This window comes from Rhincodon typus, chromosome 30, assembly GCF_021869965.1.
Source record: "Rhincodon typus isolate 14 chromosome 30, sRhiTyp1.1, whole genome shotgun sequence".
In the NCBI taxonomy this organism is placed as follows: domain Eukaryota; kingdom Metazoa; phylum Chordata; class Chondrichthyes; order Orectolobiformes; family Rhincodontidae; genus Rhincodon; species Rhincodon typus.
The window spans coordinates 5,855,962-5,873,561 of record NC_063361.1 but is presented as its reverse complement, the minus strand read 5'-3'; the positions used below and the strand labels follow the sequence as shown (position 1 = coordinate 5,873,561).

The following is a 17,600-nucleotide window of genomic DNA, read 5'->3' as shown; positions in this document are numbered from 1 at the left end:
GAAGACCTTGACTGTTCACCCTATCCATGCCCCTCATCATTTTATAAACCTCTATAAGGTCATCCCTCAGCCTCCGACGCTCCAGGGAAAATAGCCCCAGCTTATTCACCCTCTCCCTGTAACTCAAGCCCTCCAATCCTGGCAGATGGAACTTGAACCTAGATCTCCTGGCTCAGAGGTAGGGGCACTACCAATGCACCATAAGAGCCCTTGGTGTTTCTTTTTCTAATCAGTCCATTCACTAATGTTATTATGCACCTCTGCAGCAGGTTGGACTTGGACCTAGGCCTCCTGGCTGAATGGTAGGGACAATACCACTGTGCAACAAGAGTCCCTTAAAGTTCTGTTCAGAATAAAATTTGGTATCCATACAGAAAGCAACTTTAAGCTGTTCAGCCAGTGTAGCAGGGACAAAACACAAGGGAACTTCTGCAACTTTTTTTTTCCCAATAAGCATGCTCAAAGATGTCATTAGACATCTTTGAAGCAGGTGGGACTTGAACCCAGGCCTTCTGGCTCAAAATTAGGGACACTACCAGTGCACCACAACAGCCTAGTTAAGGAATTGGTTGCTCAGTTGGCTGGATGGCTGGTTTGCAATGCAGAGTGATGCCAAAAGTGCAGGTTCAGTTCTTGTGCTGGGTGAGATCACCATGAAGGGCTGACCTTCTAACCTTGTCGTTTGCCTGAGGCATGGTGACCCTAAGGTTAAACCCTCCACCAGTCATCTCTCTTTAATGAGAGCAGCCCTGTAGTACTCTGGGACTATGCCAAATCTGCCTTCTGAAGGCTCTTGCAGTGCTCGTGTCCCTATTCTAGGTCAGGAGACCCAGGTTCCAAGTCCTACCTGCTCCGGTTGTGTGTAATAATTTTTCTGAGCAGGTTAATTAAAACTACAAAAAAGTAAGAAGCAGCCAGTTGTTCTGTCATTGGGGAAATGATAGAATTTCTTTTAAGTGATCAAGTCAATCTGCTGGGTTCCTCCCACCCACTAGATCAGTCACCTCTTCGTGGACTATATTTGTCAGATGTGATTTCTGTTTCTGAACTTGGTATAGGCTTCTTCTAATTATATTCCGTCCTATCTCCAGCCTACTAAGTAGTAGTAAGGCATTTAGAAAGCTTTGATTTGATCAGGTGATGTCAATGTTGTTTTGTAAAAGAGAAATGTTTTGTTAATTTGAGTTCTTCGAGGATGTAACAGCGAACCTCAATAAAAGGGGAACCAATAAGTGTTGTCTATCTGAATTTCCAGAAGGCATTCAATGCCTTATCTACACAGGATAAGAGTTTATTGATTTGGGATTAATATAGGTAAGCATAGGTTGCAAATTGCCTAAGTAACAGGAAACGATTGAGATAAATGGGTCATTTTCAGGATGGCAAATTGTGCCAACCCAGTGGAGTGTCACAGGGATCAGTGGGGCCTCCCAAGTTATAATATTTCCTTCAGCCAGTGACATAATAAGTGCAGAGCACCCAAATTGACTGCTTGGTACAAATATCGGTCTAAAACCAGTTGTAAGGAAGATACAGGAGTCTGCAAAGGATTATAGGTTAAGTGAGTATGCAAAAATTGACAAATAGAATATAATGTGGGGCAAGTGTGACATTGTCCAATTTCATAGGAAGAATATAAAAGCAGAATATTATTCAAATTGTGTGAGGCTATAAAATGCCGCAGTGCAGACAGATCTGGGAGTCCTCATACATGAATAACATATGGTAGCATTGAGGTACAGCAAGTAATTAAGAATACAAAGGGAATGTTTGCTTTGGAGAATAAAAGTAGAGAAGTCTTACGACAACTTCTGTTACTGAGAGACCAAGTAGTGTACTGTGTGTAGTTTTTGTCCCCTTATTTAATGAGATGTGTACTTGCATTAGAGGCAGTTCATAGGTGATTCACTATTCCAGGAACAAACTTAAAAGGGTTCTCTTATGATCAGAAAAATACCAGAAGAGCTTCGGATGCTTGAAATCCGAAACAAAGACAGAAATTCCTGGAAAAACTCAGAAGTCTGGCAGCATCTGTGGAGCGAAATCAGATAATGTTTCAGGTCTGGTGACTGGACATGAGTGGACTGAACCCAGGGACCTCAGGTTCTGAAGAAGCATCACTGGAGCTGAAATGTTACCTCTGATTTCGCTGCATAGGTGCTACCAGACCTGCTGAGCTTTTCCAGCAAGTTCTGTTTTTGTTCTTTTATAATCAGGAGCTTCTAAATTTGGACCTTTCCTTATTAGGGTTTAGAAGAATTACTGATGATCTTATTGAAACATACAGTATTGAGGGGAGCTTGACAGGATAGATACCAAGGGAATGTTTACTCTGAAGGAGAGGCATAGTTTAAAAATAAGGTTCCTCCCTTTAAGATGGAGATGAGGAAGAATTTCTTCTGGGGAACATTGACCATTGGGAGACTGTTCGCCAGAGAGCATTGGAGACTGGCCATTGAATATATTCAAAGCTGAGTTGGGACCATTTTTGATTGACAAGGGGTGAGTTCCATAGCTGCTACATTCATGATCTCCACCAGTGTAGAATCCACTGTATTTCTTTGACCGCTCTTTCATTGGATGTAAGCCACTGTTTGTTGTCCATCCCTAATTGCCCTTGATGCTTGCTCCTAATGGCATGCTGGATCATTTGTTATGATCACAGCTGATGGGAATACTGGGCAAGTCAGATCCCAGAAGGAAACTGAATTGATAGATCATATGTTTAATTGTTGCAATTGGTTACCAGTCATTGAACATACTCACATTAGACTGCAGATGTTCTTTAACAACAGTACATACTGTTTTGTTCTTGTGTGCAATAAACTTAGTAATCAAATAGAAAAGCTTGACATGAACAGCAAAACAAAAGTTCAACCTGTTTCCTAACACAACCCTTTTAAAAATACTCAATTCCAGAGAGATTTTGAAGGTATCTGAACTATTTGTTTTTTTTCTACTTAACTGATGTCTGAGCTTCTTTTCTGTGGACTGTGGAGACAGTTTTACAATTCCTTTCTAAGAGCACTAGCATGAACCTTTAACAGTCCGCATAGTCTAAACTTTTTAATTTCTAATAACTATAAGACTTTTATCCAAGTTCTCCTGGCTTAGAAGCCAAACAAATTAAAGCACGTCAGCTAGGGTGACTGGTTCTTTGAAGCTAAAACCCTGATTCTCCTGCTAGGAGAAATTGAACTCACATTTGTTCAAATTTGAAACTTTGAACCATCAGTCTGAAGCCAAAACTAACGGCTTTCTGCTCTGTTGTAAACTCAGTAATATAAACCTTACATTTGTTAACAATCAAGAGGTTTTGTCCCTCTCAGGCACTTGACTGCAGTTGCAAACTTTTTTTGAATTGATGCACTTGGATCACTGTTCCAAATGACTTTTTGACTTTTCTTTTAAATTAGCCCTAGAACTGACGCGCCCATCTGCATCTTTGAATTTGAGATCCTGGTATATAATTCACTCTTCTTGACACATTGCAGAGAGCATTTGGGAGTCAGCCACATTGCTGAGGGTCTTTAGAATTTAGTTGTAGGTCAGGCCTGATAAGAATGGTAGTTTTCCTTCCCTAAAGGGCATTAGTGAACCAGTTAGGTTTGTTATGACAGTTGATTGTTTTCTAGTTACGATTGTTTAGTTTGCAGTACCACATTGATTAATTGATTTCAAATTCTGCAATGATGGAATTGAACCCATGTCCCCAGAATGTAAGCTCTGGTTTCATAGTGAATTGACACTACGAGAAAGCTACCATCTTCCTGCAATCTGTGGAGTGCTTTTGCCTCATAATACTTAACCTCATCTTACAACCCATTACTAATGCAGTTCCATTTCAAAAGGAATTAGCTTGACACTGAACATCTTTGAGTATCTCATTCCATATGCTTGGTACAACCGTTCCACCTAACATTCAGATCTCATTTCAATCTTGTTGGCTTTTTAATTTGTGGAGTCTAATCCAGAACAGTTAAATAAATGTTTAGATCCACATGTAACTGCAATTCAAAATCCCTCTCTTGAATTGTTTTTGCTCCTGTTGTAATTGGGGGGTTGGAAGAGGTGGGTTTGGGAATTTGGAGAAAGAGTGTTTTGTTGCATTAGGGGACTGCTGGTCATGTCATGTGTGTTTAGGTCATTTCTCCTAATTTACATCATTTATAAACATTTGTATCGAAGCTTGTAAAACTCAATGCCCATGGAAGAACATTTTTACCTAATGTTCACCCACAGAGTTAAGACATGTTGCATTGATGCACTGAATTTCTAAAATAAGGCATGTGTTAGAGTTGCAAACACATAACATAGGACTGTTGGCTAGATATTGTGTCCAGAGAAAGTGATTTAAGAGAAATATTCACGTTACAAACAAATGTGATGCTCTGTTCACTTTTTATTTCAGTCAAAATAATAATATTTTAGATCAGCAGTTAACATTTGAAATTTGAAATTGTGGAAAATAATAATTAACAATGTGCAAGTACTTGACTATTTTTGCCCAGATGCCAGAAACTTATTTATATGTGTATGCATCATTCATAGATGTTGGTCATGCATAGAAAATTGGAATGCTAGAATTGAAAATAAATCATGTTCTTACCTGTATGTTACTCTGTAGTTCTTCTTTGAAAGCTGCATTTAAAAAAAAGTACTAAAGAAACCGTTTTGTGTGTTTGCAGACAGACTTCACGCTGGAAAAACTAACTGCCCTGGAAAGCAGTAAAAATTCTGACCTGGAGAAAAAGGAGGGAAGAATTGACGATTTACTAAGGGTAAAAATCTGTTTTTGACTAAGCTGTTTTTTTTTAATTTAGTGAACTGTAGAAGTATATCTTATAATCACTTTACACCCATGACAAGGTAACTGTGGTATAACGGAGAGGAAATTAGTTGACAAGTGATCATAATATGATTGAATTTCATGTTTAGTTTGAAGGTGAGAAACCTGGGTCTGAAATTAGCCTTTAAACTTAAATAAAGACAATGAGAAGACAGAATGGTGAAAGTAGACTCCGTCTCCAAAAGTAGGCTGCATTAATGGCCAATGCTGCTGTATAATGGAACACCAGTTGCAAATCTGCAAATCAGAGTATTGTCTTTATAAATGTATCAACAAATGCAAGAAAAATATTACCACCAGGAGTTTGATGAAAGGGCAAGTATACCACCTGTGTCTGATGATCCAGTTTAATTGACTAATTTTTTTTTTACACTGGCATCTCCTGAGTCATCAAATAACTGAGCAGAAATTATCTTTTGGTAGCATTGATATTGTAATAAATTGCACAGTTATTCCTGAGTCCATAACACAAGCAAAGAATGCTGGAAAATCTCAGCAGGTCTGGCAGCATCTGTGGAAGGACAAATAGCATTTTGAGTCAGATCTGACTTGTTCAGCACTGTTTGAGTCAGATATGACTCTTCTAAGTCATACAGATTCGAAACGTGAACTCTGTTTCTCTCTCCACAGATGCTGAGCTTCATCTACATTTGTTGTGTTTCAGATGTCCAGCATCTATAGTATTTTATGTTGTAGTCATGAGTCTGTGTTGGACTTGAAATCTGGAAAAATTTAGTCCAATTGAGAGACATAACTGCAAAATGTTAAAGGCTTTTTTTTTGAGTGGAACAGAATATGTGCCATTAACAGCAAAATAGCACAGTGTCATTACATGTGACTGAAATGATCCATCTGTCTATGCACACCCGCTCACCATGCATTTGTAATGAACGATAGTGTCACACACACATGCAAGCGATTACATGAAGTCAGTTGAATCCAATCTTTAATTAATAGGTGCCCCTTTGTCCACATTCATAAACTGACAGTTTCCAAAAGGGGACTTTTGCCACTAAGCTACCCAGTCAAGGCAGTCAGGTTCTTCATGTTGGAAGATTTGTTCAACAGACGTGTTCATAATGAAGAACTTGACTGTCTTGACTGAGTAGCTTAGTAGCAAAAGTCCCCTTTTGGAAACTGTCAATTTATGAATATGGACAAAGAGGCACCTATTAATTAAAGATTGATTCAACTGACATCATGTCTATCACTTGCAAGCATGTACTGCATGGTGAGTGCATGCGCATAGACAGATGGATTATTTCAGTGCACTGTCATTACATGTGACTATCTTGCCGTTAATGGCACATACTCTGTTCCACTCAAAAAGAAGCCTTTAACATTTTGCATACCCTGTGCAGTTGTATTGAAGTTTTATTGAACCCTGTTGAAATTCTATTCAAACAGTGAAGCTAAGTAATGCCAGTGATGGGAGGCCTCTTTGTGGTCCTGTTATGCAACTACAAGTATTATCTTGGCCTTTGGCTGCCAAAGTGAAACTCCAATTTAATTCAATACAACTGTGTTCCCTGTAGAAAAGAGAGATTATATTAACAGGCTTCCTTCAGGCTCGGTGGTTCAGTAACGCCCTAAGCTACTGCTGCAGTCTGATCCAATCCATATCTGTGGACTGATGCATCAACAGCATGACAGAAAATTACAAGTGATTCACAATTTTATCAGAGGCTGCCAGTCCTTGTAAAATGGTAATGGAAGGTGCAGACAGGCCAGTGGTCAGAAGAGGCGCATATGTTTTGTCCAGGTCTTGGAGATGTTCTCCTCCCTTAACCCGAACATGTTGAAGATGAAATGCTCAATCAGAAATTCCAGTCTCCTTGAGGTTCCTTTCTGCTGTTAGCCTCTGTCTACTTAATTCTACCCTTGAATAATTGGAGGGTTACTCAAACTGATTTGTTCTTGTATTTAGTCATCATACATTTAGTTATTGCTCAAGTTGAAATGCACTAATGTCATTCCTGGCTCAGAGTGAAATGTTTACGTGATAAACTGCTGTCTTAATGTGGATGGATCATTGATCTCAATATCAGTGTATATGGTTGGCTCCAACTTAATTGTTTTGCATTTTGGCTTGCTATGATCTGAATCAAATGCACAATACAAGTCTAAGACAAAAACCACTGAAAAATTGTCTAGTGCTTTTTTTTGTGCTTTTCTAGTGCAACACTTCTTGTTTTGGATCACAAAATCCTCCCAGCTGTAATTTGGTGAACAACAATGGCATGTGGACCGATAGTATTGCTCTGCAATTGGCTGCCAAAGAGCGTTTCCTATTGGAATTTTGCTTAATGTATTTTGCCAAAACATGTTGTTGTTCTAGCACCCAACCAACATGTTGCTGCGCAGTGTTTTGATTTGACTAGCAGTGCCAATTTAGCTAATGTGACTGGCATTATATACCCCGCAGGCATAGATTGTGTGTGTTCGTGCGCACGCGGGGCTGTGGCTACAATAGATTTCAAATCCATACATTTCACTCGTGGAGTAGAATTGAGCCGATTCTTCACAAATTGAGATTTGAGTCTTTATTTCAAAAGTGCGACTGAGTAATTTCCTTGGTTGCCTGGTGATGGAGGCTTTTGAACTTAGTGCAGTAGAGAATATCAGCTACAGTTTTTGGCTGTCTAAGGCATTGACATAGTGCGACAGAGCAGACTGCGGAGTAAAACTCTGAGATAGTGTCCCGACCCGGAAGGTTAACTTTCCTGCTCCTCTGATGCTGCCTGGCCTGCTGTGCTCCTCCAGCTCCATACTGTATTACCCCTGTAGGTGGAGCTGTTTGATGGCAATATTGATGAAAAACTGACTTTGGATTTGTTCTGTGAGTGAGATAGAAAAAGGGGCAATTTCATTTCTTTTTTTTATGAGAAGCATTTGGGACAGAACCAGGCTATCAAAATGGGAATGATTTAAATAATTTACTTTTATAAGGCTTGTTCAGTGTAGTATATTTTTAAACTACTTTAAAAGAAATACAATAATGAAAGCTTGATATTTTTGTGGTAATGGCAGAGAAGCAGAGTATGGCATACATTTTAAAAACTCTAGTTGAACGAAGTAGTGATTTTATTGACATTTGTGAAGGACAGATTTGGATTTATTTTTGGGTAGGAGGTGGTCTGCTTTGTGTAGACTGGATTTTCCAAAGACTTTATGTTCTTCGATTCCACCAGATGGCGCCAGACCCAGGAATATCCACTATTAGTCGCTTAAATCAAGCTAATGTTATCATTCACATGGTAGCCTTTATCTAACAGATTTTTGCATTCTGTTTGTTGAAATGATGCTGCTGTAAATTTTAGTTTATTTGCAATAATTTTCAACGTTCATGGCTAGTTTGCATTTTCGAAAGCGCTGACAGTTAAAGCCTGAATCCTTGTGCTCACATTTACACAATAATGAGCTCAGGGGTAACCATCAACTGTGTATATCATTCAGAGTTAGGAAGGGTCACCGGACCCGAAACGTTAACTCTGTTTTTTCCTTCACAGATGCTGCCAGACCTGCTAGGCCTCTCCAGCAATTTTGTTTTTGTTCCTGATTTACAGCATCCGCAGGTCTTTCGGTTTTTATTCAATCACGGGTTGAGAATGAGATTTTTCTTTTTGTAAGGATACAACCTTTGGATAAAACATTCCCTGGTTCATTTTCTGAAGCACCAAAAAAATGTTGCATTTCACATTGTCCATATAGATTCCAATTTGTCTGTCAGTTCCATGGTTGAAATGCTTTTTACAGAATTAGATGGGAAGACAAAACAATTGTGGTTTCACGCCATGAGGCTTCTTTCATGTTCCAAGTATTATTTCTGACTGTCTTTAACTTGGGAGGTGCGTCTAAAGGCTGGAAGTTGCATTGCCCCGCCAGGAAATTGGGAGAGAAAATCACCCAAGAGTTTCACTGCTGACAAATATCCAGGAACCTCAAGCCGAAAGGTGTATGTTGTCTGGCAACATTAACTGGGATGCCTGTCTTGGTCAAATACTTATCAACACTTCCTGACTTAACTACCCTGAACAGTGGTCAAATGGATGAGGCCATGGAAGTCTGTGGCTCCCTCTGAGTAGTGCATCTCCAGAAGAGAGAGAGAGAGAGAGAGATTTATTTTTCTTCCAGATTCTGCAATAGATTACCACAGTTAGAGGATTGGTTAAGGAACAAGAAGCAGAGAATGAGCGTAAACATGGCATTTTCAAATTGGCAGGCAGTGGATGGTGGAATGCCACAAGGATCGGTCTTGGGAATTCAGCAATTTACAATTTGTATTAGTGACTTGCACAAAGGCAACAGACAGTAATGTATCTAATGATGCGAAGCTAAATGAAAAGGTAAGGAGTGGCAAGGACAAGTGAGTGAGCATTAAGACAGAGTACAACATGAATTCATTTGTAAGAATTGAAAAGCAGCATATTCTTTAAAAGATATGAAAGTTGTAAATGTTATTTAAAGAGATTTGAGTGCGTTGGTACAAAGAATGGGGAAAGTAAGCATGCAGATACAACAAAGTGGATGGCATGTTGGCATTTATTGTAAGAGACTGGAGTACAGGAATAAAGCCATGTTATTGCACAGGCCTTTGGTAAGATCACATCTGGAATATTATATACCGTTTTGGTTTCCCTATTTAAGGAAGGATATACTTGAATTGAAGACAGTACAGCAAATGATCATTAAATGGGCTCCTGGGATTTTATTTTCTTTATTCATTCATGGGATGAAGGCATCGCTGCCTAAGCAGCATTTATTGCCCATCCCTAATTTTCCTGAGGGCAGTCAAGAGTCACCCACATTGCTGTGGGTGTGGAATCACGTGTGTAGGCCAGACCAGGTAAGGATGGCAGTTTCCTTCCCTAAAGTACACTAGGGGTGAAACGATTGTTGTATGCTGAGAAATTGTTTTCACTGGTTGGGGCATTTGAAATTCTGAGCGGTACAGAGGTGCAGTCTTAGGGTTAGAAATGAATAATTTAGAACTAAGATGAGCTGAAATGCCTCCAAAGATGTGAATCTTTGGAATTCTGTGCTGCTGCAGGTTGTGGATGCTACATGGTTGAGCATGTTTAAGGTTGGAGTACAAAGATATTTGGTGTCAGCAAATTTTGAGGAGAGGGTAGGAAAGTGGAGATGAAGACATAGAACCGCCATGATCATATTGATTGGTGGGACAGGGTGATGGTTTATGTGAGCTAATCCTCATGTTTGTTATATTCTGATGTTATTTAAGAATGATGTTATTTTCGAGCTTTATATTTTTAATTACATAATCTATGTTCAAAACTTGTGTACTTGTATCCGTCTCTGTTAAGGTGAACTGGAGTCATCTTCCCACCCCCAACATCTCTCCCAAGAAGTGCAGCACCAAATGTACCCAAAGTCACTCAACGTTTTAAATCAGGTCTCTTTCATTGTGTGTCATACCCACCACAGGCATAGCCATTGAGACTTTATCCATATGATGACCGTCTTTGCTCAGTTTACATGTGTTGCTGTTGATAATGACGGTTCTGCCTGTGTCCGTTTGTTCTAGGGAGTGTCTTTTAATTCACTTGTAAACTTGCTGTTTTGTTTGGCAAATGGTGTGTTAATTGTTTCATTACCATTCTGGGGGATCTGCTTCTGTTGTGGAAAGTTGCTTGCTGCACCTTCATGTTGCCCTAGTGTGTAGTGAAACAAATAATTGTAGAAATAGCTTTTCATACTGGAGGTGAACTGCAGTGGTCTTCGATCTAATACATTCCTGTGTTACTTTTTTTTATTCTAATCCTGATCTGGTCATAAATTTGCAACTTAATTATGGGTGACATTGTGTTTGAGGTAGGTAAAAAGGAGATGCAAGCTGTTTAGCATGATGTTTATTCAAGTAATGGATTTAATAGTAGAAATTTTCCATAATTTGTGCTGTAAAGTATGTTATTTTATTCCAGATTTTAGTCCAGATTCTCCTAATTTTAGAATGTCATTTACACTAAATTCCTCTTTTCTGTCATGTGAGTTGCAAATTATTGAATCATTCAAATCCACTCAAAGGATTACTTTAAACTCTCAGAAGGAGACTGGACTTTAAAAATCAAATTGAAAGCAAACCAGTAATATTGCAGGTTCTAATTTAGATTTTTGTAAAGCTGGTGATTCCAGACAAACGTGGTCTTCCATGATATTTTAGTCTGACAGTTGTGCCCCTAAAATAAGTCTCCTGAAATATGAAATTGATGGTGAAAAGGAAGAAGAAACCCACAAAGTGGCATTTTGTTTTGAATTTGTGTGTGTGTGTCTGTGAATATGTGTGTCTGTTAGTGTGTGTGTGTGTTTGTGTTTCACAGAGCAATCAACTGCTATATCCATATCTTGGAAATTAACAACTCCCCAATCATAATTGTGTTCTTTTTTAAAATGGCCTTAAAACTGGAAGTGTGTGCCTACCAGGCAGTAAAGGGAAAATGGGCCATTTCCCAACTTCTTGTACAGCCACGTGAGCTTGAAGACAGAAAGAAGCCTGTTGTTGTGCAGCCCAGTCCAGACACGTCCTGTTTGTGAAATGAGCTGCCCTTTCAAACAGGGAAACGAAGCTGACTTCAGTCCAAAGGGTGATTTATTTGTGGATTCTTTTATCCTCTGGAAAAAGCACACTGGAATGCATGTAAATGTCCCCAGTGACGAAATCGAAATGGAAGCAGTCTGCAGCTTTCCATCATTTTGTTTCAGCAATGCATACTCTTGCCAACCACATCAGTGTATATAGTAACTTATGGAAATGGACTAATCTGAAGCAAGACCAGTAACAGCTGGAGAGAGATAGTAGGAACTGCAGATGCTTGAGAATCTGAGATAACAAGGTGTAGAGCTGGATGAACACAGCAGGCCAAGCAGCATCAGAGGAGCAGGAAGGCTGACGTTTTGGGCCTAGAGATCTAGACCCGAAACGTCAGCTTTCCTGCTACTCTGATGCTGCTTGGCCTGCTGTGTTCATCCAGCTCTACAACAGCTGGAGAATTGAATTTGCACATGAATCGTGAATGGCCCAACTGTTCTGAGTAACGTGCACTCTGCCCGTGAACCCTCTGCGTTTGAGCTAATATGTGTTACAGTGCCTCCTGACCGCATGCCAAAACAAATTGAGCAAGTTGGCTGTCGAAGTTAGCCCCATCAACTCTGGATTGGGATAAAGTGTCGACATTTACATAGCAGGTGAAAATTCATCCTGTTAGAATCTAAACACTAATACAGTGAAGCTATAAGTACTGTGTAAAACCACTAGTGTTGGGAGTTTCCCTTTAGTAAAATGTTAACTGAGATAATTTGGTAAGCTGAGATGTGTCTTTTTGTGAACATAGTTCTTATGGACTTGCCTTACTGCCCAAGCTGCTCATAATGTTATATATGCTCGGAAATGGGGGAATAATCATATGTTTGCCAGGTACCATTCAGTGAATGATTCCATTAGGGAAGGTTTGCCTCTTCCTGTTTTCTGTCAAAGTCACTAATCATCAAAAACACGCACACCTTCTGCAAAACATGATTAGGAATCTATTTATGCAATGTTTATCAGGAAATCTTCCATTTATAGGAAGTTGTGAAGTTTTTAGAGAACTTGTCATTTATTTTGGATGTGAACAAGCATTTATTTTTAATTTTGATGTATCTTCAGTTGTTTTTACTTCGCTGGTGAATTTTGTATTCCTCAAAGTGACATTTGGCAATGTTTGAAATTGGTTATCTTCACTACCGTCTGAAGCAGAAAGCATTTTACGGTCTTGGTTAGTTGCACATTTTTTTTTAACAAAAATGAGGAGGAAAAGAACGACTGGTTGTTAAAGAATGATATTTTGCGAGTCACAGTGTGCATATTCCTGAGTAATATGGGGAAGTACCAAATTATTTCCCAGTAAAAGCATCCTCCAAGTAAATCTCCCCCTACACCAGTATCTTCCTTTTCAAAACTGCGTGCCTGAGATGCAAATCCTAAAGACACTTTTCCAGTTCACAAGTCATCCACAATGACGTAAGAGCATGAGAAATAGGAGCAGGAGTAGGCCATCCGGCCTCTGGAGCCTGCTGCACCATTCAGTAAGATCATGGCTGAGCTTTTCGTGGACTCAGCTCCACTTAACTGCCCGCTCACCATAACCCTTAGTTCCTTTACTGTTCAAAAATCTGTCTATCTTTGCCTTAAAAACATTCAACAAGGTAATCTCAACTGCATCACAGGGCAGGGAATTTCAAAGATTCACAACCCCTTGGGTGAAGAGGTTCCTCCTCAACTCACTCCTAAATCTGCTGTCCCTTGTTTTGAGGCTATGTCCCCTAGCTCTAGTTTCACCCACCAGTGGAAACAATCTCCCTGCTTCTATCTTATCTATTTCCTTAATAATTTTATGTTTCTGTAAGATTCCCCCACCCCCCACCCCAACCTCCTAGTGAGATTCCCAACTTTCCCTCTGCCAGCATTGGGCTGTCTTGCTGAGGACCAAGTTTTAAATATTTTAAACATTTGCAGAATGCTTTTAGCCAGCTTGAGCAAGGGGATCATTATCCCAGTTTGTGCTGGATAAGGCCAGCATCTTATTCACTGCATCATCCCTTTTGTTATTAAAGTAATTGCAGTGGTTTTTGTAACATCCTGAATGGATTTAAATCCCATGAACTGCTAATGAGTTTAACAGTGTGGAAAGTTTCGAAATTTTTTCGAATGTTCATGTGAAAACTATTCCTGTTACCTCAGTGATTCAGAACTTGTCTATGCATAGCACGGGACTGGAGTTTCTGATTTTATTTTCTTTCTTTAGTTGACCTACTTAAAAAGAATGGACTGTTGAAAGTATAGCAGTAACAGCCCAAACACAATATTTTAACTGCAGTACTGTTAACTGTTTTTAACTCTGCAGTACCAGAACTTTCCCAATAGGGCATCTGTAAGGTAGGAAGCTGTAATTGAAAGGGCAGCAATGTTTTATAGCCCCTCCGTGGCCCTTTCATCAACAACATTCAGGATTAATATAACACTTGTTATTGCAGTAACATATGTCAGCCACACTTTTTATCTGTCATTACTCTTGAAAGCAGTGTTGGTATTGTCAATAACAATAGAAGCTGTTGTGCTAAGTTGTAAACGTAATGGCTTGTTGATTTTCTTTCTTTCCATTTCAGACAAATTGTGATTTAAGAAGACAAATAGATGAACAACAGAAAATGCTTGAAAGATACAAAGAACGGTTAAATAAATGCGTGACGATGAGTAAAAAGCTACTAATAGAAAAGGTATTATGGGCATTAATTTAAGAAGCTAACCTTCAAAGGACTGATCCACTGGAAATTCTAGGTAGAATTCTTTGTGGAGAGAACTTCCATGATTGAAAGAACATAACTTGATTTCAGGAAAATTTTTGATTTAATTTGTTTTAGCAGCATCTGTTTTCCCAGCAGTGTGGCGTTGAACAAGGTCTCACTCGCTGCTAGTCTCTTTTTCAATATCAGCAAGCATTAAAACGATGCCCTGTCTGCTGTCTAGTGCAGATACAAAAGATCCTATGGCAGTATTTCCAAGTGGGGTGGAGAGTTTGCCGATGTATCCTGGCCAGTAATTATTTCTTAGCCACCATCCATAAGAAAGAGTTTTTCAAGTCATTATCACGTTGATGTTTGTGACTTCTTGCTCCTCAAAAATTGGTTGCCAAGCATCTTCTAAAAGTACTTCATTGGCTTTACGACAAGTCTTTCAATTCTCAGTTTCTTACAACAGTTCCACTGCGTACACTGAGGACAAGAAAGAAAGAATGTAGTTACAAGAGCTGGCCAGAAGCTAGGAATCTTGTAAAAGTAACTCCTCTTCTGACGCACCAAAGCCTGTTCACTATCTACAAGGCACAAGTCAAGAGTGTGGTGGAACATTCCCCACTTGCCTGATTGAACACAGCTCCAGTGACGTTCAAGAACCTTGATATCATCCTGGTCAAATTAGCCTGCTTGATTGGTAATGGATGTGGAGCCATTCACTGCCACCACCACTGACCCCAGTAGCAGTAGTCCACGAGATGCACTATAGAAATTCAGCAATGCTCTTTCGGCAGCACCTTCCAAACCCATCACCACTGCCCTCTAGGACAGGGGCAGCAAAAACATGGGAACACCAACATCTATACCCCACCATTGCAATTCACTCACCATTCTGAAATGGAAAGGTATTGCTGTTCTGTAAGTGTTGCTGGGTCATAATCCTATAACTCCCTAACTGCATTGTGGGCCAACCTACAGCAAATAGAATGAAGAGGTTCAAGAAAGCAGCTCACCGATATTTTCCAGGGCAACTAGGGATGATCAATAAATGCTGGCCCAGTCAGCATTGTTCACTTCCTATAAACAAATTTTTTTAAAAAGTATTTTGTTGCACTTTTCATCCAATTTAAATAGTACTTGCAGATTTTGAGGGTTTTTGATCAGTCCTGTAGCCCATACAGGAGCAGTCTCTTGCCTTCCCCCTTTAAGTTGGATTGGTTGCCATCTCAAAAGGCCAATAATTGGGATGAAATAATAAATTGCACACCATAGTATTCCTCTTTTAATTGTTTAGGGAGTTAATGTGAAACATGCAAGTTACTAGTTTATTATGTGATGCTAACAATGAATACATGTACTTTTTGGTTTGGAATGTCTCGGTTTTATTAGATATTTTGATCAGTATGATTGTGAATGCTGTCAGTCTGGAGAGCCATTTTTAATGTTGTCTCGTTCATGTAGTTGAAACACAATATAAGAGTCAGTCAGTTTGAATGTTCAACTCGGATCACGGCATTGACGCAGAACTTGGCAAATGCTTTTCTGTATTCTTAAATCAGTTATTTTGTCAGGTTCAGTGTGCTGGCATTTGAAGGCATGCCAAAGTAATGGGATGTTGAGTATTACTTTTCCCAATCTATTTGCTTGTGGACTGTTGATGGTGGGTATATTGTCACTCGAACAAAAAGGGGGCAGGTCTTGGATGCTGAGTGCTGGTTGGGTATTCTTTGCATCTCCCAGTATTCAGCGGTTGAAGCACTTGACCAGTCATAGGATGTCACTATCTTGGGGAAACTTTGGAAGACAAAGGAAAGAGAGAATATTTAGATAATTGGATGTACAATGGTCTTGCTTTTTTTAAGCCTTTCTAGTTTTGTGATCCTAGGATGTCATTCTTTGTGAGCACGGCAATTCAAGGGATGAGGAGTTAACTATTTAATGTGTAGGTTTTTTTAATCCATTGCATTTTTCTAAATATTCAGTCAAAACAGGAGAAGCTTGCCTGTCGAGACAAAAGTATGCAGGACCGTCTGCGACTTGGGCACTTCACTACGGTGCGGCACGGAGCCTCGTTCACTGAGCAATGGACAGATGGCTACGCGTTTCAGAATCTTATTAAGTAAGTACTGATCAGTGAGAGTTATGACCAATGATGTATGGAAATGTAGGAATAGGGTGAATGGGCATGGTCTTTTTTCTAGGGTGGGGCAATCCAAAACTATAGGGCCCAGGTTTACGGTGAGAGGGGTAAAGATTTATAAAAGGACCTGTGGGGTAACTTCCTCATACAGAGGGTGGTGCATGTATGGAATGAGCTGCCAGAGGAAGAGGTGGAGACTTGTACAAATACAACATTTAAAAGGCACCTGGATGGGTATATGAATAGGAAGGATTTGGAGGAATATGGGCCAAATGCTGGCAAATGGGACAAAGCTGGATTGGGATTTCTGATTGGTGCGGACAAATTGGACCAACAGGTCTGTTTCCCTGCTATATGATTCTAAATGGATATGTAGTGTTCACCTTAATGTTCCTACATCATACCCCATGCAATTCATCCCAACATGGTAGTGACTTTCACCTTCCCCACCTCAGTGACGTGTTGGCTGCCCTTTCTTGGGCCCACTTGGTTTTCTTCATTAGAATAGACTGAAAGTCAGGTGTGCACCACGGAATATGTGGAATCTGCTATGCAGTGATTTCCTATACTGAAAGCTGAAGAATTATATTTTGTTCGGCATTTGTTCCCAAATTCAATGTTTGTAGCCAATGATGTTCCACTAGACTGATAAGACTGTAGTGAGGAAAGAAATTGGATCACGTTTGTCTGTATTTTGACGAATCGGCATGTTGCACCGAGAGCTCAGTGGTTTCCAAAGAAAGGTATGCAGTAAAGCTGTACAGTAAAGAAGTCATTGAAGGTGTGTAATCTTTCCACAAATAAGCACCAAGTGAACAGAAGACTAGCAGGAAAGGCAAGATGCAGAAATGCAGATATAGGAAGGAGATTTGTAGAGGCATTGAAGCCAGAAAATTGCAACGCAGTAGAGGAAATGGTTTTGCAAACTGATAAAATAAAGTTGCTAACTGGGTGAGAAGAGAACTGAAATAAATAAAACCTTTTCAGGTAAAGAATCTGAAGGAGAAATAGAGTAGCATCAACTGCAGATAGAAATTGGACTCCTACTGCCAAAAAAGTCCCACATTTTCTGGATCAACAGCTGAAAAAATTGATCAAAGTTACCCGGTTTTTCCCATTTTCAATATATTGGATGTAATTATTGTTCTGGAACAGCTGCATAAATGTTGTGGTGAGAAGAACAGGTCAGAGGCTACATATTCTATGTCAAGTAACTCACAACCTACTCTCCAAAACCTGTTGATCCAAGTCAAGTCAGTATGATGGAACACTCCCTACTTGTTTGGATGAGTGCAGCTCCAATAACACTCGAGCTCAATCCCA

The 17,600-nt window shown here is 39.6% G+C and overlaps 1 protein-coding gene across 4 annotated transcripts in view; it reads left to right on the top strand.

Moving 5' to 3' along the window:
- Positions 1-17,600, top strand: part of tlk2 (tousled-like kinase 2) — a 150,765-nt gene that overhangs the window by 75,075 nt on the left and 58,090 nt on the right. For all 4 annotated transcript variants that reach the window (XM_020516349.2, XM_048614581.1, XM_048614583.1 and 1 more), the window contains 3 exons: positions 4,689-4,781; positions 14,012-14,122; positions 16,120-16,256. In XM_020516349.2, coding sequence (XP_020371938.1) covers positions 4,689-4,781; positions 14,012-14,122; positions 16,120-16,256 — 341 coding nt within the window. The remainder of the gene's footprint in view (positions 1-4,688; positions 4,782-14,011; positions 14,123-16,119; positions 16,257-17,600) is intronic.